At 55.8% G+C, this 21,524-nt stretch overlaps 6 protein-coding genes across 6 annotated transcripts; 3 read left to right on the top strand and 3 right to left on the bottom strand.

Moving 5' to 3' along the window:
- Positions 1-1,933: 1,933 nt before the first annotated feature.
- Positions 1,934-4,066, top strand: CkaCkLH20_02969 (IBR domain-containing protein; the record flags this gene model as incomplete). Its single annotated transcript, XM_038885688.1, has 2 exons — positions 1,934-2,535; positions 2,590-4,066. The coding sequence occupies 2 exons, from the start codon at positions 1,934-1,936 to the stop codon at positions 4,064-4,066; spliced, it is 2,079 nt and encodes a 692-aa protein (XP_038748887.1).
- Positions 4,067-6,129: 2,063 nt separating this feature from the next.
- Positions 6,130-8,129, top strand: CkaCkLH20_02968 (major facilitator superfamily transporter; the record flags this gene model as incomplete). The annotated part of the gene is made up of 5 exons (XM_038885687.1): positions 6,130-6,277; positions 6,356-6,412; positions 6,467-7,108; positions 7,158-7,755; positions 7,835-8,129. 5 exons carry the CDS (start codon positions 6,130-6,132, stop codon positions 8,127-8,129), a joined length of 1,740 nt encoding a protein of 579 aa, XP_038748886.1.
- A 3,071-nt stretch (positions 8,130-11,200) lies between these two features.
- Positions 11,201-12,164, bottom strand: CkaCkLH20_02967 (sh3 domain containing protein; the record flags this gene model as incomplete). Its single annotated transcript, XM_038885686.1, has 2 exons — positions 11,201-11,959; positions 12,111-12,164. 2 exons carry the CDS (start codon positions 12,162-12,164, stop codon positions 11,201-11,203), a joined length of 813 nt encoding a protein of 270 aa, XP_038748885.1.
- An 878-nt stretch (positions 12,165-13,042) lies between these two features.
- CkaCkLH20_02966 (2-methylcitrate dehydratase) lies at positions 13,043-14,891 on the bottom strand (the record flags this gene model as incomplete). Its single annotated transcript, XM_038885685.1, has 3 exons — positions 13,043-13,656; positions 13,708-14,485; positions 14,610-14,891. 3 exons carry the CDS (start codon positions 14,889-14,891, stop codon positions 13,043-13,045), a joined length of 1,674 nt encoding a protein of 557 aa, XP_038748884.1.
- A 1,709-nt stretch (positions 14,892-16,600) lies between these two features.
- Positions 16,601-17,783, top strand: CkaCkLH20_02965 (ell-associated factor; the record flags this gene model as incomplete). The annotated part of the gene is made up of 2 exons (XM_038885684.1): positions 16,601-16,748; positions 16,843-17,783. The coding sequence occupies 2 exons, from the start codon at positions 16,601-16,603 to the stop codon at positions 17,781-17,783; spliced, it is 1,089 nt and encodes a 362-aa protein (XP_038748883.1).
- Positions 17,784-18,549: 766 nt separating this feature from the next.
- CkaCkLH20_02964 (POPLD domain-containing protein) lies at positions 18,550-21,339 on the bottom strand (the record flags this gene model as incomplete). The annotated part of the gene is made up of 1 exon (XM_038885683.1): positions 18,550-21,339. One exon carries the CDS (start codon positions 21,337-21,339, stop codon positions 18,550-18,552), a length of 2,790 nt encoding a protein of 929 aa, XP_038748882.1.
- Between the last annotated feature and the right edge of the window lie 185 nt (positions 21,340-21,524).

The raw sequence follows: 21,524 nt of genomic DNA, 5'->3' as shown, positions 1-21,524 counted from the left end.
ACACTTTATTTTGGACATGAGAGGTGTAGAGACAGGAAAGTGAATCGGCGAGATAGACGGATAGAAGGAGTCAAGCATAAGATGCAAATCTACCTACCTTTTGCATGTTTGCAACAACTTCATTTCGTGCCGACTCGAACGAAGCAAGGAAGGCGCTGGCATCTGTGAGCATTTCATCTCACCTCAGTACAGAGTATCCCTCAGCTAATTGAAAGAGGACGGTAGTTCACGACTCGGTACGTACCGGACGTAGCTGCTATCGCCGATGTCTCCCTGGTGGAATACGACGATGTATCTTTCCCATGTCCACCCCGTGAGAAGATACATCTTAACCCCACCTGGTTCCTCAAGTACTTGAGGTACCTAGTTAGGTAGATCGCGTATCTTACGGCGCTGCGCCAGGACCCATTGGCTGGTGCCGCCACTGAGCCCGTCTGGCCGGCTATGCAGGAAATGGAAATCAGGTCATCAGATATGGCGCCAGCAGCAGCAAACGCCAATCCCAAAAGTCCATCGGAGGGACCTTTTTCAATCTTGACCAAACCAGACCAATCCTGTGGCTCACTTGGTGGTGGAAGCCTGGTGTCTGGCTCTCAGTTCATCATCCTCAGCCGCCCTACCTAACTTGCCATCTTTGTCACTCCCGTCGCTGCTACTGCCACAGCTACTGCTGCTGCTGCTGGTTTGACAGCCTGGAAGATCACGCTCTCGTCTCGTCACCCTCGTTGTCACCTTTTCACTGGTTCCATCACTTCAAACCAGACCCAAACCCTTGCACTTGCTTTTTCCTGCCAGAGTTCCTGCGAATCCTCAGTCTCCAGCTTCTAGGCCCAACCCAACGTCCAAGGATTTCCATCAAAATTCACAACCACGTCCCGCTTCCACCCGGCGCTTCCTTGGACTTGACCAAAAAGAATCACCCAAAACAATAAGCAAGAAAAAAAAAAAACCAACCTAGGAGACCGACGACCGCAATACCCACCCGGCTGCTCTGCACCCGTACCCTATCCTGGCCGTTCCTGGCCTTATTTCCTCCTCCCTTCCAGCGCTTGTTGATCATTTGCTTCCTTCACCACTCACTCCCACCTTTCCACTTGTTCGTCACGCCCGAACCGATTCAACTTCCACTTCCAAAAACAGTTCCGTTTGGTCTGGACGTTGAACGTGTTTCTTTCTGGCTGCCACTCATCTTCCGGCAGTCAGATATACCCGGCTGCTACTCAAATCGCTGCCTTTCTTCACACCCCCCCGCCTCGCTAGCCTGTCGCCCCCTCGTCATCCTCAAGGGTCCCCAAGAACCGCGCTTTCGCCCTGCCGTCAATCGCCCTTTGACTCGACTCTCTGTCTACCCATCTCACCACACAAACACGCTCAGCTCCCCCTCCCTCCTTCGCCAGAAACCTTGCATCATTCCATCCGTCAGACACGCCCACGGTCCAGGCCGCATCCCCTTTCGCTCCTGAGTCCTCCGACCCCAAATCAACTCCCCCCCCAAAAAAGACCGACTTTCACCAGTCACGCTCCCCGCGCTGCACCCAACACACCATCAGCACAACAGCCCAGGTGCTTCCCGCCCTTGGGCCTTCCTTGCCCAGCTGTCTTTGTCCGCCGTCGCGCAGAAACCTTGGCTGCCCTCTCGTCCTATCATTGCCGCTGTCCCCTCGCTGCCTCTCTCAAAGGTTGTGGTTGCCCTGTCTCGTGGGTTCATCCTTTCTCCGGCTCCCCTCGATCCGTTCGATGTCAAGTCAATACTTGCAACTGCCGTTTCAAAACCACTGCGCATTAACCGACAATTAGTCGTGCGTTCTTCACCTGCTTGACCGGCCGGCGTGGCCCGGAGAGCTGCGAACTACACCGAGCCCCGAACCACGATGCCTCTGTTTGCGCTGCCCTGACTGGACCTTTTTTAATCTCCCTTTCCCCTCTACCCGCCATGGGCTCGCTCACCGGCCAGACGAGCTCGACTCCCGACATGCCCACTTGTCCGGCTGTTCTGCCGTCCCCCGAGGACGACGAGGCAGAATATCTCGACCAAGTACTGCGCCTGTCCACACAAACAACCGAATCAGCCATCGAGGAGGAGCTGATCGCGAGGGCAACGACACTGGGGATATCAACTTCGGGACTCAGGCCCGAGAATTGCGAGGAAAGCCCCGAGTCGCGGGCTTCCACTGCTGCGACCCAGCATGTACGAACATTTTCCAACGCTTCGCGCGATTCCGCGAGCACTACCCTCACCTCGCATCCTTCTTTGAACACGACTCCACCAGCTGCCGCGGCGGCCGACGTCCCCGTACAGCCGCTGGCGAGGAAGCGATCCAAGAGCCTTACCTTCTCTCAGTACGACAAGTACCTGTCGCAGCTCGACCCCAACATTCATCAACCCAAGATTCAAAAGGCATCGCCACCAGCTACTTCCGACGTCTCAGGACACAGCTTGTTCAGCGTCACCACGAGGAGGAGCTACTTCAGCATCAAGGATGGCATCAGAAAAATTCGATGGAGAAGAAGATCAGCACTCATGGAATCGACCATGTAGGTCACTGTCTGGACCGTTTCCCACATGTCACTTGCTAATGGTCAACGCAGTTCTTGCATATGTTGTCGCAACGAGTTCAACAAGTCGAACGATTTGCACAGCTTGCCTTGCGGCCACACGTACTGCGCCGAGTGTCTCAGCATCATGATACAGCAAGCAACTACGGACGAGTCCAAGATGCCACCTCGGTGTTGCACACAGCCTATACCCGGGTCTATCATACAGAAAATACTTACTAGAGAGGAGCAGCATGCGTTTTTGAAGGCGGTGCAACAGTTTAGCACCCCTTGGGAAGCTAGAATCTTCTGCCCGAATACAGCATGCGGCGAATTCATCCCCCCACGCAACCGGATCGACCCGAAGCACCCATTTGCCGTTGTCTGTCGGAAATGTCGAACCCGAGTTTGCGTCATGTGCAAACGCAACGCCCATGCAATTGGCAAGGATTGTCCGTCCGACTGGGAACTGGAGGCCGTTTTGAAGATGGGCGAAAAGTCTGGATGGAGGCGATGTTACAAGTGCCGGACTTTGGTGGAACTAAGCCAGGGTTGCACTCATATGACTTGCAGATGCAAGGCTCAGTTTTGCTACATCTGCGGCGCGATCTGGGATCCCTCGGTTGGCTGTCCCAACTTTTGCAACGGCGACGAAGAATTGGAAAGGAGGAGGATTGAGGAAGAAGCAAGGAACGCCGAGTTGGAAGCGGAGAAGGCCGCCCAAGAAGCTGCCGCCGCCGCCGAAGCAGCAGAGAAAGTTGAGGCCGAGAAACGCACCCGAGACAGCCCACAGTTCGCCAAGATGGACGAGCTGATGGCGGAAGAGCTCGATCGATTCCGCGCCTACATGCGAAAGACGAAATGGCTCATGTGGACGCGACAAGCCGAGAAGAAGCAAGCCCTGGCCGACAAGTACTCAGACCTGATCGATAAGATGAAGGAACGCCATGCCAAAACGGCGGCTCACCTGGAGGAACGTCAAATCGAGGCCGAGATGGATCTGAGGTCAACCCTGGACCAGAGCGAGAAGAGCGTCAAGATCCGTCTGAAGCACATGGAGGCTTACTGCGACGGGCTTGGCCGAACTCAGAACTCGGACCTACCACCAAGAGTCGTCACCGAGAGAGATCTGCGTTTGCTGGGGCAACAGTACAACCTTCGCGATGGAATGGAGCGATTGCACCAAGCAAAGATCAATGTCCTGCGAGACCGGCAGGCTAAGCGGATGGAGGAGCTCCTGGAGCGACAGGAGCAGGAGCTCGAGAAACTGACTGATAAGAAAGAGCAGGAGATAGAGAACCTGGCAACGGACTTTGCGCAAGAAGAAGATACCCTGGTCAGAATTTTCCATGACCGCAAGCAGAGGTTGCAACGGCGTTGGCTACTGGCGATTGAGATTCTCCGGAAAGAGCTCGAGGAACAGACCAAGAATCAGTACGCGTCGCTTGAGCTGCCGACATGGCCGGACGACACGGAGACGCAAGACGAAATTCTGGCATCGCTTCCCGACTCCCCGGCGAGCGAAGATTAAGTTTACCCGCCGACGCGGATTGACACCTGCATTGGATGCTCACGGCATCCTTTGCACCGAACTTTCTTTGCGTTCATACTTTGCTTTTTGCACACAGATACCTTGGGATAAGGTGTTTACAGGAGTTTGGCGGTATTGGACTATACCAGGCATGGATATACTCATTGGTTTGTTCGTCGGCATTAGCGGCATTTTGGTACCGGTCTTCTTTGAGCCGCCATGTCGGAAAGCAGTCGACTTTCCCTGGCACTTATTTACGATTATGGACGGATGGGAGCATCTCATGACACAAGACGGGCGGATCATATAGTGCCGGTTAGCGAACGCGACAAGGTCGGAGATGAATGGACGACTTATTTGATATTCCGTTGCCTCTAAAGAGCGATTGATGCAAATTACCACACTCGACATAGACGACTGCGGCATCCGCGAGTCAACCCCGATGGTATTTACGCACCAACCACCTACCTCCTCTGGGAGGGCTTGGGGAACCCGAAAGATCTGGTCCGAGGCTCATCCCATGAACGGCAGCTTGTGATAGCGGGCCGAATGTGGCGGCGGCGGGTGACCAATGTGGCCCACGCTCCGCTGGAAAGAATGATGGATCGAAGCACGTTTGGAAGATCAGTGACGGGTGAGAAGAAGACTTGGCGTGACATTACTGACGACAACAGGCATGACTCTCTTGCAGATAACATGGCGTTTAGGCCAAGACAAGCGCCGGCGCCGTCTTGTGGGGCTTTGGTGCACAACCTCAGTCATGGAATATGGGGTGAGTGGAAGGGATCATGATGTGGCCGGTTTGTTAAATTTAACTCTAGGTCTTGGAATTCTCCGAGCGCTGCTCTGCCGTTGGTCTGCAGTAACTTGCCGCACCTACCGGGGTGGACACGTTGAGGCTCAAGGCGGGAGGGCCAGGGCTAACCTTGCATAGACTATCTTGTTGGTGTTTCAGCTCGCACCAATTCGAGGCCTCAGCAGCCCTCCATCGCAACAACTCAAAACCCTCGCCGTACTTGAAAGTTTTACAAGAGTGGGATTGTGGCGGTACTGCATAGTACAGGACCGGCCAAGTGGTCGACTTTGCCGTCATTCTCTACCGTCCCATCTTGTCATTCTTCTCGCAAGGCCGGGCCTCTTGTAGTGTTGAGCCGATCAACAGAGTCTCCAGTCCTCTCGCCGAGGAGGAAAGGATGGGGTATCTTTCTCCCGTTTTGGGTAGCAGTTCTTGCTCTAAACTGAAGCCAAGATGTGTCATCGTGCCTCCTGTTGGTTGATGCGAGGAGTTAGCTTTCTCTTTCGGGCACTTACGTTGCTGACTGTGACCAGCTAGTCTCTCGTCATCGCCACCAGTGTCCACGAGGATTGTTTGGTTTTGCCCAGCATTGGCGGGGTGGATGATCGACTCTGACTCCATACTCTTGTTTGCGTGGGTCGTAAGGTAGGTCGCATTCCCTCAGAGTTGAGTTATCCGAGTCTTATTAACTAAGAACCAGGTTTACATATTACCAAAAGGGGGTTTATTGACCGTGGATGTGATACCAGGATCAAGTCGATCCGATGGTATCCTGCCCACCCACTCATGATTTTCCCTCTTGCCGCGCCCCAATCACCGCATGAGTTGACCAATTTGGAAATGCTTCGAGTCTATCCTGCTGGTTCCCCCATACAAGTGCTCCGTGCGCTCAAACAGTTGCGCGGTTGCACACATCGGGCCTTCGTCTCAGATTTGACTGCTCGTCTAACCGCGGCCGGCCTATGACAGAGCGCTCGCCCCTCGTGTCTGCCAACTGTCTGTCACGCACGGCGGTAGACCATGCATCAATTATAATTCCAAACCCCCCTCCCAGCTCTTCTCCGATCACACTTGCCATTTCCTGTTCTGGGTAGACCGACAGAAAACAACATTCCGCCGGGAGGAATACGAGAACGATTGGTTTCGAAGCGAATGATTTAGAAAAACAAAACGATCATTACATTGGTTGCTGGGAAAGGGATTCAATCTTTCACGCGACGATATTCGAACAAACCCCATCTCGAGTGCCTTCGACAGGACCTTCAAGATGGCGGCAAAGAGCGGCTGGACCGAGTCTACGGAGAACCTCGGCGTACGCAGGATCGAGTCCCCCGATGCCCAGGTGGTAGGAACAACGCAGTTGTTCGAGGGAGGGCAGATTCGATATGTGCCGATGCCAACACCGGATCCCAAGGGTCAGTCTACGATGGTGGGGCTTGGGGACAGGGAAGGTCGATCAGGACGACGGAAGCGCTGACTTGACGGACTAACAGATCCTCTCAACTTGCCAAACTGGAGAAAGTGGACTTCCATCGGAGCGCTCTGCTTCTGTGAGTGACTTGACTTGCTCGTCGTCTTCATGCAGAAAACTAATATTTCCACAGTTGGTTCTCTTGCTCTCGCCGCCGAGTTCATCGTCGGTGCGCTTGTGCCCGTCTTCGTGCTCGAGTACTCCGGCATCGACCCCCACATTCTCAGTCAGATCGACATTGGAGCGCTGAGCAAGCCTGGCGAGATCACACTGGACCCCATCAAGATTCTTGCCGGTCTCGGCGGCCCGCCGCTGTGGCAAGTCTCCCTGCTGGCATCCGTGCCGCTGCTTGTCAACGGTCTCAGCTCTTACCTGCTCGTGCCGCTGTCGATCGCCATCGGTCGTCGCCCCGTGTTGCTGCTCTCCGGCTTCCTCGCGTGGACTGGTGGTCTCTGGGCCGGCTTCTCTCAGGGCCTGGGCAGCCATCTTGCGGCTCGCTGCTTCCAGGGATTCGGTGCAGGTGCTGTTGAGGCTTTGATTCCTCTGATTATTCAGGATATGATGTTCATTCACCAGCGCAACAAGGCCATTGCCTCTGTTGGCGCTTCGCAGGGTCTCCTGATTGTCAGCTTGGGTATTATGAGTCCCATCATCGTGTCCCGCCTCAGCTGGCGCTTCATCTACTGGATCACCTCCGGTGTTGGCGTGTTGGCTTGGATCGGCCTCATCCTCCTCGTCCCTGAGACTCGCTGGATCCGCAGCGGAGATGAGCTTGGTAAGATTAACCCAGCCCTCTCATACCTGAACCATCTAACAGCAAGTAGCCGGAAAGGAGGTCTACCCTCTTCGCCCTGGAGAAACCCGTCCCCGCATCGACGAGTCTGCCTTCCGACCTCGCTCCAACTGGGATGAGTTCGGCATCATGAACTACGGTTATGAGTGGAAGGCCGCCAAGCAGTCAGTCTGGGACATGCTGAAGACCACCGTTTTCCCCAACATCATCTGGGTCATCATCATCAACTCGATTCTTGTATCGATGCAAGGTGCCATCAGTCAAGTCGCATCTTCCGTCCTTATCGCCGCTGGTTGGAAATTTGAGACACTCGGTTTCGTCGTCATTCCCATCGTCATTGCGTCACCGTTCGTTTGGTTCTTTGGTGGTTATGTGGCAGATTGGATCTCCAACTTCATCGCAAAGCGCAACGGCGGTCGTCGCGAGCCCGAGGGCCACTTGGTCAGCTTGGTCTTCCCTCTTCTGGCGTCCATCATCGGTCCGATTTTGTTCGGTTACGCGGCAGAGAACATTCGCACGCTTCCCTCGATTGTCGTACTGATTTCCGTCTTCTTGATTGGTTTCGGTCTCTTGACTGCCAACACCATCTTTGCCGTATACTTGGTTGAGAGTTATCCTCAATTTGCTGGGTGCGTAGTCCTCTTTCGGGATGAATCGAAAAACTCCCTTGTGCCCGACTCATGGAATATTTACTAACATCATTCACAGTCCTGTCTTGGTCAACGTCTCCTCCTCCCGTCTCATCATTGGTTTCATCATGTCATTCAATGTTACGACTTGGATCGAACAGCTCGGCTTCATTAAGAACTTTGGCATTTATTCTGCCGCCCTCGCCGGTGTTTCCATGCTTCTCCCCGTCATGTACAAGTACGGCAAGCCGATCCGTGCCTGGACTGCCGGCCGTCTCCAGCCCACGATCCCCGCGAAGACGCTCGAAGACGACGAGTACTGGAACCAGGACCGGCCGCAGTGGCAAGACGAGAAGATGGGTAGGGCACTCTGAACGTCTGAGGGGATGTATGTGTATAGGGGCAAAGTGCTGATGAGATATCTTTTCCAGGTACTCCCATTGGTGTTGCCAGGCCGATGTAAGGGAATTAGCATACCACGTTGCGCGCGCTCCCTCCACCGTACGCAAAATTGTCAAGAACTGGTTCAAGGACGGACAGATCACAGATTGTCAGGGTTGGGTTGGAAAGAAGGAAAGGCTTTTACATCTCATGGCTCTAGAGAGTGAAAAAGGCGGCACATATGGGGCATTTTGGGAAGGGAGTTGTTGGGCCGGAAAGTGTGTATTATGAGATATGGGAGGGAGGATTCAGGTCCGGTCTGAAGTCCTCCCAGCTTCAGAGGGAAGCACCGCGAGTTGGTGAGCGGTGGATTCGAGGCATGTCCACGCTCGCGTCCGGTTCATGGTACTGGTGGAATGGGGGATTCGGATCGTTTACGACGCCTATCATTTACATACGCGCGTTTGTACGGTTTCCGGGACGCTTGTCTCAAGTCTCCCACTTGTCCGCTTCGTCAAGACGGCGTGTCCTCTAAACTACTGCAGGCGCGTCAAGTCTTGATGGGGCGGGCGAAGGGTACATGAATCAACCTTCTTTTTGTCAACACGTTTGTCTACGCTGTTACTCCAGACGTGACTCGTCTTTGTGCTACGGACCAGCCCATGCGTGTTCGTGTTCGTTATACTGACAAATTAATCTGATACTGACGGGTGAGCTCTTTAACCCACACCCCAGAATGCGCTATTAGCTGCTATTACCACGACATCCGGGTGATTGTCTTACACAGAGACACCGTGATGGATTAGATTCCACAACCTCAACGGCTCAACCGCCACCAACAGCAATGCCTAATAGCAAAGTTAGAGCCTTCTTGCCATAACAAGACAACTCAAAGGGGCTGTAGCTTAGTGGTAAAGCCTCTCTCGCCCTCTTATCCCTAGATCCTAAAATCCTACATACTCAGGCGAGAGAGAGACGGGGGTTCGAATCCCTCTGGCTCCAATTCCTTTTTGCCATTTTTTGCCACGACGTCCGGGCGAGTGTCTTCAAGAGAGGCACCGTGATAGATGAGTTGCCACAAACAACCTCAACGGTTTATCCGCCACCACGAGGAGACAACAGCAAGGCATTATAGCAAAGTTAGTGCCCTCATACTATAACAAGACAACTCAAAAGGGGCTGTAGCTTAGTGGTAAAGCCTCTCTCGCCCTCTTTCCCTAGATCCTAAAATCCGATATACTCAGGCGAGAGAGAGACGGGGGTTCGAATCCCCCTGGCTCCATTCCTTTTTTGCCAATATGTCACAATTTCTCACAGGATGTTTGCCGCTTAGTCCAAGATGCCTCCGGACGATGTTAATATCCCTTATTTGAACGAAAACAACGTGGTGTTTTTCACTTTGCCATCTCAGCCTGCCTGTATCTTCGTCTCACTTCATCATCCGTCATCACGCAGGAATCGTCCAACCTGAGATTTAACCGCCTCATCCGCTCCCCATCGGACACACTCCCCGCCCTTGAGAGGAAATAGCATAGAGAGAACAGAGGCAGGCAGGCAGGCAGGTCTGTGTGGGTGTGTGGGTGGGTGTGCTGTGTAAGCCGCCTTTGCCCCAAAGCAGCACATGTTCGTCCGCGGCCTCGGTACCAAAACTATAAAAAAGATATCTGCACCACCGACCAGGGGACCCCTCATCAAGAACTTCGTCCACAAATCATTCCGGCGGGACAGCGCAAGGCTGATCCATGTCTCCGGCACGCGCGACGTGTATGACACTCTTGGGGTGGATGGACGGGGGAGAAAACATAGGGTATAGGTGTGGGTGCTCGGGTTTTACACATGAATGGTCGATGTCAACTACCCTTACCCGAGAAAACCGAATCTTGTTCTCTGCCTTACCTCAGGTCAAACAAGGCATGATCCCGCCAGAAACTCTGCATTGCTCCTGTACTGATTGAAGTTCTGTACAGCTGCGCTGCGTCCCCCCGCGTGGCGTACGTGCGTGGGAAATTCGCATTGAGATGGTGAGTTGTAAGCAATACGCCCAAGCTGATGGGATGGGTGGTCAGCCATGTTTATACGCTTCCCTTCTCATCTCGTCCCCGTAATGCGATGTGGATGTATGTGCGTTGTCGGCGATGTAAGTTGCCGCCTAACCAGCCCAATTTCGTCATTTGCAAGAACTTAAACAGAGTTTTCTGGAAATCGATTTCCCCCACGGGGCACAATCCCGCAGCCAAGGTTGGGATGGAGACGGACGAGTTTGTTTTAGAGGGGAAGATCTACAGCCTCCGACCGGATCGTTACCGATGACAAGTAATAAAAGAAGAACATAACGGGGAGTTGAATGGGAGGAGGGGCCGTCTCGGATGCGCAGCTGGTGCTAACTAAAACTTACCGTGGAGTTTTAGTGTAAGGCTGTTTTGTGAGAGAGGTGATGGTGTTCTGTGTCAAGCGTATGTGTGTGGCGGTTTCCGAGGCTATCTGGGTTCGCGAACCACCACCGTGCCATGTGGATGGTTGTCGACAGTGAATTCCCATCCTACGGTGTCCCTTGCTCACGCCGACACCAATCAGAACACACCCTTCGGAGCGGTTCTCTCAAACACTGGGCTAATTAACGTGAAACTTGCCGTGTGTTGCCTAATCGAGGCGGTCGACGGAGAGAATCATGCAACAAACGTCACGCGGGCGGGAAATGGGTTAAATGAGACCAAAGTGTGTGTAGATGGATTTTTGATAACGAAATACCCGATATGCACTAAACGCCGTTATCCCATGATCATTAAAACGAAACCCAGGTATGTGAATGAGCGTGCCAAGCGCGAATTCCATCTCGGATGATGACAAAATCTCCCAGCCAAAGAGACGTAGCGGCCGTGCCCGGTCCATGTTCGCATCTCCAGCGGAGGAAGCACATGTCCGAGAAAATGAAGACAAAAACGCTCTATCCCTCCTACCATACCCCCACATCAAAAGGTAGGTATGCAGCCGTGGCTGACTCGACGAGCCACAGACATAATGAACGACACCCTACTACAACCGCCAAAACGCAGGATGAAGGCATCTAGAAGATGCTGTTGACGATGTTGGAACCGATGGTGGCACCAGCACCGAAGATGGCCGCGTTTCCGAGCTTCTTTCCGAACTTCTTGCCCATCTCGGCGCCCTTGCCTCCGCCGCTGCCCTCGGCGTTTGTCTGCTCGTTCGCGACGGCCTGAGGGGGCGCGTCGGCGTTGTAGGGGTTCTGCTGGGGCGGCGGGCCCTGCGGCGGCTGTCCGTAGACGGGCTGCTGGGCGTACTGCGGCTGGGGAGCCCACTGTGCGGGCTGGGGCGCGTACTGGGGCTGCTGGGGGGCGAAGGCGCCCTTGGCCGAATCCTGCTCGACGAGGACGTACGTCTTGGGGAAGATGCCCTCCTGGCCGGTGCGGAGGTTGCGGCCCATCCACCAGTCGGCGTTCATGTACTCGTGGATGGCGATGCGGTCGTCGCGCTCGAAAGCGACGTCGCGGGCGTCGGCGCCGGCGTAGCGGTACAGCGCGCGGGCGTGGGCGAGGATGGGCTTCTCCGGCGTGCGGGAGGGGAGGGACGGCGGCCCGGTCTGGTTGTATGAGGGCGGCGCCGGGGACGGGTTCGGCTGGACGTTGAGGGCGGCCATAGCGTTGGTCGGGGGAGAGGTCGGGTTGGAGTTCTGGACGGGAGTGGAAGCGTTGGGAGCTGCGCGGGCGGCGGCACCGTGAAGAGGAGTCTCGGAGGGGAGGGTGGCGTGGATGTTATCGTAGGCGTCTTCGGTGATTACGCCCTTCTCGAGGAGGTTCTCGAGTTCCTTTTTAAAAGGTTAGTAAATGTGTCTGTCCATTCGGGTCCATCGGTTTCGCGGAATATGCGTCAAACATGGCTCATACGGAGCGAACCAGTTTTCTCAGACCATTCCACTGTTTTCCACAATACCGACGATCGGGTGTGTCGAGACGTACATTCTTGATGGTGCGCAGCGACCGGTTGGTCTCAATGATTGTTTGTCTGTCCATGACTGCTGAGTATTCCGCTGGAGTAAGCCGACTTCGAGGTGGCGCGATGGTGATGTCGTCGGACGGTGATGGTTTTTCGGTATTACAGGATGGAGGAGTCCAGTCTATGGTCGTCCGCAGGGAAGAAAAAATCCGATTTCAACAAAAATAGGAGGCGATGTTGTTTCCAGAACGAACAAAGACGTCGGATTGGAGTTCAAGCCCGATAGGAGGAGAGGCCGGACTAAAGTGGCGCTTCGGTGGAGGGCCAAGGTGAGGCAGTGCGGCTTAGGTAACGCGATACGGTACATGCGGGTACGGGATGTTCGCAGTCACATCGCCTGAATAAGCCTGCGGCGTGCTGGAAATCGGAAGTGTCTGGCCTGTGAAACTCAAAACAACCCGCGAACCGAGCTAGCCGTTCCCCCCGTACCCAGAGGATCATCTACTGACAGTCCACTGGACGAACCCGCCCAGCCCCGTCACTCCGTCCAGCTCAGGGAACGTGGCTTGGCGATCGTTTGTCATACGATTCAACCAATCATGCTCTGTTGAAATCCCGGGAGACGGTGTTGCAGAGACCCGCGAGTTCTCGACATTGAGAGTAACACTTGTCCGAGTCGGGAGAGAGCTCTGCAAGTCACTGCAAGCCATCGTCAGCCACGAGCCACGGAGTGCCGCCTTGACCGATCATCCGCTCCTATTCTCGTATCGCACAACCCTACATTGAGGCAGCCAGCGACAAGCCCGATGGAGGTTACACAACAAGCACTATTCTTTGCTAGTGAAATTCTGTTTGTGAGCGCTAAATATTTCTTTCTTTCTTTAATTTCCAATCTGAATCCTGTAGAGACGTAACATCTATAGTATCCAAAACATCGCTTTTCAGATCCTTACACCTAAACGAACTTGCTGTTCTTGTTGACGTACAGATCAACATACTCATCAACAGGAGTAGACTCCAACTTCTTCTGGTCCAAGCCGAGATCGACGAGCTGCTTGACCTTGCCGGCGTCGAAGTGGGGCTCCAAGTGTCTCTTGTACTTCTTCAGGATCTCAGGCTTGGCCTCCTCTCTTCTCAAGCGGTGACCCAGCGGCGCCTCGACAACGACCTCCTCGAGCACGGTGCCGTCGTTCAACTCGACCGTCAATGCGTTGGAGATGGTTCGGAGGGCGGGGTCGTGGTAGTCCTTGGTGAACTGCGGGTCCTCCACACACTTGATCTTCTGGCGCAGAGACTCGACGAGGGGAGACGTCGCAGCCTCGCTGCCGTCGACGTAGTCGGTAGCCTCGAGACGGCCGAAGACGAGCATGACGGAGGCCATGTACTGGATGCAGTGGTCACGATCGGCGAAGTTGTCCATGGGCTTGAACTGCTTGTCGATAATGCGAATGCAGGCCTCGTGTGTGCGGCAGGTGACGCCCTTGATGTCAGCAGCAGACTTGCCCATGGACTTGAGCTGCTGGTGAATCTTGGACGAAGCCTCGACGGCAGTCTGGGAGTGGAACTCGGCTTTTTCACAATCAGTTGTGCCCGTCTCTGGTCAGAGTTGGTGAAGCTTACCAGGGTAGGAGACCTTGAAGAGAACGTTCTCCATAACGTAGCTGCCATAGGGGCGCTGGAACTCAAACTTCTTGCCCTTGAAGAGAACGTCGTAGAAACCCCAAACAGGTGCAGAGAGGACAGTGGGGACACCCTGCTCGCCCTTCAATACCTTGAGAGCCAAGTTGACAGCACGCTGGCAAGCATCTCCGGCAGCCCAGGACTTGCGGGACATGGTGTTGGGGGAGTGGCGGTAAGTTCTCAAGCTCTGGCCGTCAACCCAGGCCTGGGTAACGGCATCGGCGATCTGCTTCTCGTTGAGGCCGAGCATCTTGGATACGACCGCAGTGCTGGCAACCTTAACAAGGACGACGTGGTCCAAACCAACCCTGTTGTAAGAGTTCAGGAGAGCCAGACACCCCTGAATCTCGTGGGCCTTGATCATGCCCTCGAGAACATCGCGAATGGTGAACTGCTTGCCGCCAGCAAGGTTACCGCCGGCCTTGTTGGTACGCGTGATCCAGTCGGCGACGGCGAGAATGGCGCCAAGGTTGTCTGAAGGGTGACCCCACTCAGCAGCGAGCCAGCAGTCATTGTAGTCGAGCCAGCGGATCATGGCACCGATGTTGAAGGCAGCGTTGACGGGGTCCAGCTGGAAGTCGGTACCGGGGACCTTGGGGCCATTGGGCACGACGGTGCCGGGGACGATAGGTCCCAGCAGCTTGGCGCACTCCTTGAAGCGCAGTCCCTCAAGACCGCAACCGAGAGTGTCGAGGAAAACCCATCGTGCTGTGTCGAACTGTTCTCGCGAGAATGGCGGTTAGCGGCGGAGATCTGGTTGAGACGCGGGGTAAAGCTGGCGTTGGCGGGTCGCTCAAAGGCCGTCGGGAATTAAAGTGGGAGGACAAGAGACGGGTACTCACAGCAAGGTCGGAATCGACGTTGTAGTTCTGGACGTAGTTTGCGATGTCCTTGATCTCAGGATCATACTCTCGTGCCTCGGCCATGGCTGGTGCAGCGCTCAGTCTCGCGGATGCAGTTGAAAAGTTGTGGGAGTGTTGAGGGGCGGGACGAGTCGTGGAAGAGGCGGCAAACTTAGTGGAGGCGAGGCCGGCGCGGAGAGGAGTAGCCAGACGGACGCTTCGCGATTGGAGACGCAGCGATTGGGAGGCAGTCCTGAGACCTCGGTTGACAGCCGCCGACATGACCGCGAGCCTGGAGTGGTGTATGCAGGTCAATTGATTGGGAGGTGAGATAAAAGAAGCCGAGATACCGCAGAGGAGGGGTATCAACAATCAGTCTCTCAAAGCTCTCTCTCAATGGAGGTCACGAGTATGGCAGAATATGTGGGAGGAAGCTTTTCAGGGAGAAGAAATAAGAGATATATTTTTCCACGGGAGGGTTTCCGTACAGCTGTGTCTCTGGCTGGATTGGCTCGCTCAGGTGGAAGGGGAAACGGTTTGCCGCTCTCTGCCGAAGCTTGTGTGACAGCTTGATCCGAGGTTGTCTGCGCTTACCCCTGGCGGGCCATGATGACACTGAGGAGCTCTCTGCGATTGCGGGCGGTTTTCACTGCACAGCGATGGGTGCTTCTCCTCCCTGGGCTGGGGCCACGGGCGGGGAAGCTTGGGCGATGTTGGGGAGGAATGTGGGGAGCCATGTCCTGCTGAGATCCCTGGCCAGCACCTTGAGTGCTCCTGAGCTCTGGTCCGAGTAAAACCCGGCGTCCGCCTCGGCTAGCGGCGGCCGTTAGATAAGCATCAATTCAATCTTATCTCTCCATCTTCATTAGGTAAGCAAGGTAGATGGGAGTCAACTTACGCCAAAAACGCCGTTGCGACAGTTGTAATTTGCGGTTAGGCGGGCTCTACCCGTGAAGAACTGCTTGTTAGCTGGCCAGTCGACTGTCCTTTGTCTCTATGCTAGCGAGATATCGGATATAGATGCAGCAAGCCGTTGGGTCAGTTATCGGCGGCCGTGTCGATATCTAGGCCTTCCTTGCTACATATTCGACACAACTCATGCAAAACTTCCAATGGCTTTTGTTTTCGCTTAGTGGTATTGATTGGTCTTATTGTTCCAGCGAAAACTGTTACCGAAACGGCAATAATGTTGTGACAACAACACCAATACGGCCTTTTGCAACTGCTAATGTTCAATCGAACATATTGTTTCGTAGAAAAAGTAATGGTTTACATGATGTCTTGAACCTAATCACAAGCCTCCCAAATGGTACCTCAGGTAAGAGCTCCGACGTCACTTTGAGCGCTCTTATTACTTACCTGAGTATCAGATGACATTTTATCTGGAGAAATGAAGTCTCTGGGCCATGGGACGACAACGAGGCTTAGACACCTCTAGCAACTCGTGCTCGTCGTTGTCGCTGATTAAGACGCTCAAGCGTCAGCCGGTCTCACGGTCACTGGCGGCAAAATGAGGCGGTACACATTCACCAAAAATAGGCCAGTGATTGTCGGCCTTCTCTTTCTACGGGCACTGTCAGATCAAACCTCTTTTCGTCTTCAACACATCAGAAAAATTTCAACCAACCTTAACAACTGCACGACTCAATCTTCGCCAGTCCCAAAATCGCATCTCGAATCATTTTGTTTACCATCCTCTGGCATCCGTTTCTTGACTCTCCCTCCCGCCAAGACCCCTGCTCGACCTGCCTTAGCGGTGCAACCCACCTGCGGTCTCGGCCACTCCGCCCGCGACAGCACGGAACAATCTAAAGTTCGCAGGCGACTTTAGCGGAAGCAGAGGCCCCTAGCCCGCTTCCACTGCATGCCTATCTAAAGAAGGCTCCATCTCCCCACTTCCCAGTACGATCGTCGGCCTCCCGACTCGTCTCCTCTCTCATCACCTCACGAATCGAATTGAATCTCCCGCGACAGACGCCACAGGATACGCGATGGCTCTTCGCCCAAACCACAGGGAGAAGGCCCTCCCCAAGGCCGGGAATGGCCTCATCGACCCGACCAAGACGGGAAAATATCCTGTAATCCTGAGCGATACCCTGCTGGGCCGCACCCAGAAGGACGTGTTTACAGCCGTTAGATGTACGTGACCCCCAAACCCATCTCGATGTTTCCTTCCTCTCCCCTTTCGCGACGTTCGGTACGGAGGCTAACGGAATAATGCGACGATCAACAGACAACCACAAGCCCGATCTTCCTACAGAGCCAGCGACCGCCAGGTTAAAACCCGAGATCCCCGGCAGCAAGTCCAACTTCGACCTGTCCGTACCAGATGGCAACGGCGGCACCTACGCCTACGCCGGCACGCGCACGACGGACGATAACCAATATGTTCTATACTTCGACCCAGCCCGCAAGGCCTTCATCCTCGATAAGGTCGATTCGACATTTCACATGAACCTCACCCGCACACCGTCCACAGACAACCCCGAGACCCTGCGCCAGCAGTTCGAGCAGCTCGACACCTCCATCACCGCGACCCCGGCCAAACTACCGCCGTCCTCTTCAGCGACGGACAAGTCCCCCGCGAAGCCCAAAGGCAAGGCGGCCGCCGCTGCCAAGCCCAAAGCGGCCCCCAAGCCGCGCGCGCAACAGAAGAAGAAGGAACCCGTCAGCATCCAGCTCGCGCTCCCGACCAATGACGCGCCTCCTCCGCCCCCGAAACCAGCAGCGGTACCGCCGCCGAAGAAGGAGAAGCCGCGTAAGGTCGCGGCGGGCTCCGACGAGGAGGACGACGACGATGACGACGACTTTGGCCTGACGATAGAGTACCCAGACGAGAACAAGAACAAGAAGACGGACTTCTCCCCCGCGTTTCCCTCCCAGGGCATCAACATCCGGCGCTTCTCCGACTTCTTGCGGGACTCCGAGGCCGACGACGCCGACGGCGAGTCGGACCCCGACGAGGTGCCTTTCGACTTCAATCTCCCCAGCCCCGTCAACAATCAGCAACGGCACCAGGAAGAAGCCGAGCCGGACGCAGATCAGATGGACATGGACTCGGAACCAGACTTCGAGGACGCTCTGGAAGACGATCTGGAGGCTGAGCTGGAGAAGGAACTGGAGGCCGCGAACAGCGGCGATGCCGAAGAGAGTGAGGTCAGTGAAGAGGATTAAGGAGAACGTTGAGTTGTCACGTTGCAAAACAGTACCAGCATTGAAAGAGCGATATGTCTCTGGGTGGGATATAATGACGGCGTTTTCTCGGAGGTATAAAAAGGAGTTTTGTTTGATTTATCTGCGGGCGGTCTCTTGATATCGAGCCAAAAGCCCACGACGCAGAACGGTATACCACCAGGCAGGATATCTCACAGTCAGATGCGCAGTTGTCAAGACGGATTGCCAGTTTTTGTCTACAATTGAATATCTATGGATTTCTTCTCATTGAGTCCTCGCAAAAAGGAGACATTCTTGCGTCCAGTCTAATCTATTGCCACACATTGCAATATTTCGTCGATGACGGCCGATGCCCCGTTGGTGTGCCGGTGCTCCTCTTCGCTGCTAGGTGACAGAAAGTCGAGGCCATCCGCCTGTGACTAATACGATATGGAACCTTGACGCCAGAGGTCGACAGTGGTGACGATTTCGACCTACAAGACGATGATGGGCAAGAAGTTGCCGGTTTAGTTAAACTTTGAACATTGATTTTATGGGTATTTTCCCACTCCTCTCTACTTCATCACTACCTCCCTCCCTCACCTCTGCAATGACATCTCGCGATCTCAATCCCCAGCTGCACACCTCAAAAGTAGACATCGCGCGCCCCTACGTCACCGCCTCACAGGTGCAGCGGGATGCGCGCAGATCTCGGCTGCAGGGGCAGATCGCGCGGCCCCCGCGCCTGCGGCCACGATCAACGACCAACATAGTTACAGAGAGCTCTTCACAACACCTCCCACCGCGCGATCCAACCAACGCTCTCCCCGGCGTTCCGCACAACGCACAAGCCGCCCTCCCTCTTGCCCCCCGTCCGCAGCGCTTCCGCGGCCTTCTCCGCGGCCAGGCACCCGATCGCCGTCGCCCGGCCCTCGCTGAGGGAGAAGGCGCCGGTCGTGACGAACCCGATCAGGTCCTCCTCGTTCGGCACGAGGGGGTGCCCGTTCATGTCCGTCTGGTTCGGCTTGGTCGGCGGCATCGCGGACGGCGGCGGCGCGCTGACGAGGATCTGGGCCACGTGCTTCTTGCGGGCCTTCATGTCCGCGTTCGGGGGCAGGGGCAGGCGCTGGTGCTTGTGATGGTGGTTGTTCTTGGAGTGTGTTGTTGCCGGCGCGGAGGGGAGGGTCGCGAGCCACTGGCTGCGCAGGTCGGCGGGCAGGCCGTTGATGGACTTTGGCGGGGGCGGGGCCGTTGCGGGGACCTCGGCCGACGAGGCTGGCGGGACGGGTTCCGGGCGTGCGGGGAGGCGGTAGATTCTGGCGCAGGATGTTGCTACGCCGCGGCTGAGAAGGGTGATTTTCGCGTTGATGATGGATCTCGTGGGTAAGAGTGAGGAGGCGGGTGATGAGGTGTGTTGCTTGAAAGAATCCTTTCGGACTTGGTGGAGTGTCTTGAGCGCTTCTCCATGCGAGGCGGTTACGGGAGGCTCTGTCTCGCGGGTTGGTTTATCCACGTCCATCTCGTCTGACGATGGCGGCGCTTGATTCTTTGTCTTTTCTCGGAACAAGAACTCGAGATCGCAGGCGAAGCCGTCTCCCACCTCTCCTTTACGCCCGGCTCCGAGATCAAGCGACTCCCAGGCGACTCGCTTGCTCTTCGGCCGGCGTTCCCAGTCACGTTTCCGCTTGGCGCGCTCCTCGAGCTCCCATTCTGCACCAGCATTGGTGCCGGGGAAGTCGAAAGGGAAGCAAGCCAGGTTCCGCTCGAACGCAACCTGTCTGATCTCATTCAAACCCGAGAATCGAGGGTTGCCGCCGGATGACAAGGGAAAGTGAACAAGGCTGTGCCAGATCGGCTGAATGCACCTCCACGGCGCAAGTAGTGTCCAGTTACCTTGGACTTGGGCATCAGTGCCCCCGCGCGAAGCCAGCAGGAGAATCGGGATGGGCGGGTCGGCGTCTGAGGCTTCGAGCACCGTCCCTGGGCGTCTTGCTCCTTTCCTTCTGTCTATTGATTTTTGAGACGGCAGCTGAGTCGCCGAAGCCCTGGAGTCCCTATTGAAAAGCCCGTAGGGTTTCAAGTGGACTTCTGCGGGCCACTTCGCTAGCAATTCGAGAGACTTGTTTTGTGCCGTCTGATCATCCGGGTCCGGTGCGGTGACCTTCTTTGGAGGATATCGAAGACGGGGGTCCATTATAGAAAACCCAAGGGTGGCATTCACCGGGAGCGTTGCTGGACTCATCAAGCTGGTAAGTCCTCCGAAAATTTCGGCGTGCTGCTCCTTGGACTGCTCCTTGGCATGGTGGGGATGCAGGATACCCAGGAGCGTCTCTGTTGAAGCTGCTCCGGTGAGCTCGATGCTGCCGATCTCAAAGCGCAGATCCTCGATGTACGGTCTGGGGGTCTGCATCTTGACAAGACGCAGAAGCTCGTTGAAGACCTCAAGGAAGGCGGATGGGTGGACTCTGAGGAACACCTGTCTCTGTGTCTTTCTCGGCTGCGCGTTTTCGGTTTCTGACGTAGGCTCGGGATTCCAGAGAATAGTAGCTGGACAGATATCCCGCGTTGCGTGTCTGGTCTCTCTGCTCAAAAACCCAGTCCAGTGCCGAGTCCCAGCCCTCCACCTCGCTCCCCTGTCGTTCCAGCAGCTTTCCTGGCTCACACCAAGCTTTCGCAGCACCTGTTCTACGCCCTTGGCAGAGCCATACAGCCCAATAGTGCTCATGTAACTGGTATCCCATACCACGGCGCCCTTCTCTCCCTGTGCGCGATGCGTCGCTCGATATGTCTTCTCGTTCGGCGTCAGGGGCACCGCAAACCGCCACAGGGGGCTCTTCGGCTCGGTCATCCTCGCCCGCTTCGCATGCCACAGGTGCGTCGGCAGCCACGTCTTGTTGATCTGGCGCTTCTTGAACTTCGATTTCCGCTTCGGGGGTTCGTTGAGCTGGTTCCGCCGTATTTTGGGCCTCGGCGCCCTCGTCGTGACCGTGACCCTCCCCGCACTCGATCCGTCCGCCGCCGCCGCCGCCGCGCCGCCCTCCTTGTTCTTCTCCTTCGCCGCCTTGAGCTGCTTCGCCCTCTTCCTCGCCGCCAGGATCCCCAACCTCTTGGCCGTCTCCGCGCGGATCCTCGCCCTCGTCGTCTTGGGCTTCCTGCGCCTCGGGACCACGACGGGGGTGTTATCCTCCGTCATCTCCTTGAGCGCCCTCCGCCGCAGCCTCTTGGGCACCCTCTTGGCGTTGTGGCTCGCCGTGCGCCGTCGCATGCCGCGGGGCACCTGCTGGAAGGCGCGGCTCGTAGCCTCGCCCTTGGTGTGCCGCATGCTCTCCTCGAGGGCCTTGATCTCGAACTCACGCGCGTTGAGGAAGGCCTGGAGGTCCAGCTCGCCGTCCTTCAGGGCCGCGTCGGACTGCTGGGCGGCGATTTCTCTGTCCTGGCGGATCTTGACGCGCTTCTGCGCCCAACCGCCGCCGCCGCCGCCGCCGTTGCCGCCTCCATTGTCGCCTGGTGGTCCCTGTTTCCGCTTGTTTGCGAAGGCGGACTTCAGGGGTCTCGAGTTAGAACCTGCGGCCGACATCGCGGGTCATGGCGTGTGTGCAATGGCAATGCGTTGCAGGAAAAGCGTCGTCGCGTCGTGACTCTCGTGAGTGAAGTTTGGAGACAAAAAAGTCTTATCTTATCGAAGATTTTAGGATTACCCCAGGGTGGGTCGCGGAAATAGAGGGGCGTCGAGGGGCGGTTCCGGGGATGGCAGACATCTAC

This window comes from Colletotrichum karsti (genome assembly GCF_011947395.1).
Source record: "Colletotrichum karsti strain CkLH20 chromosome Unknown Scaffold7, whole genome shotgun sequence".
NCBI classification, from domain to species: Eukaryota; Fungi; Ascomycota; class Sordariomycetes; order Glomerellales; family Glomerellaceae; genus Colletotrichum; species Colletotrichum karsti.
The sequence above is the reverse complement of the archived record's forward strand: the minus strand, read 5'-3'. Positions and strand labels throughout refer to the sequence as shown.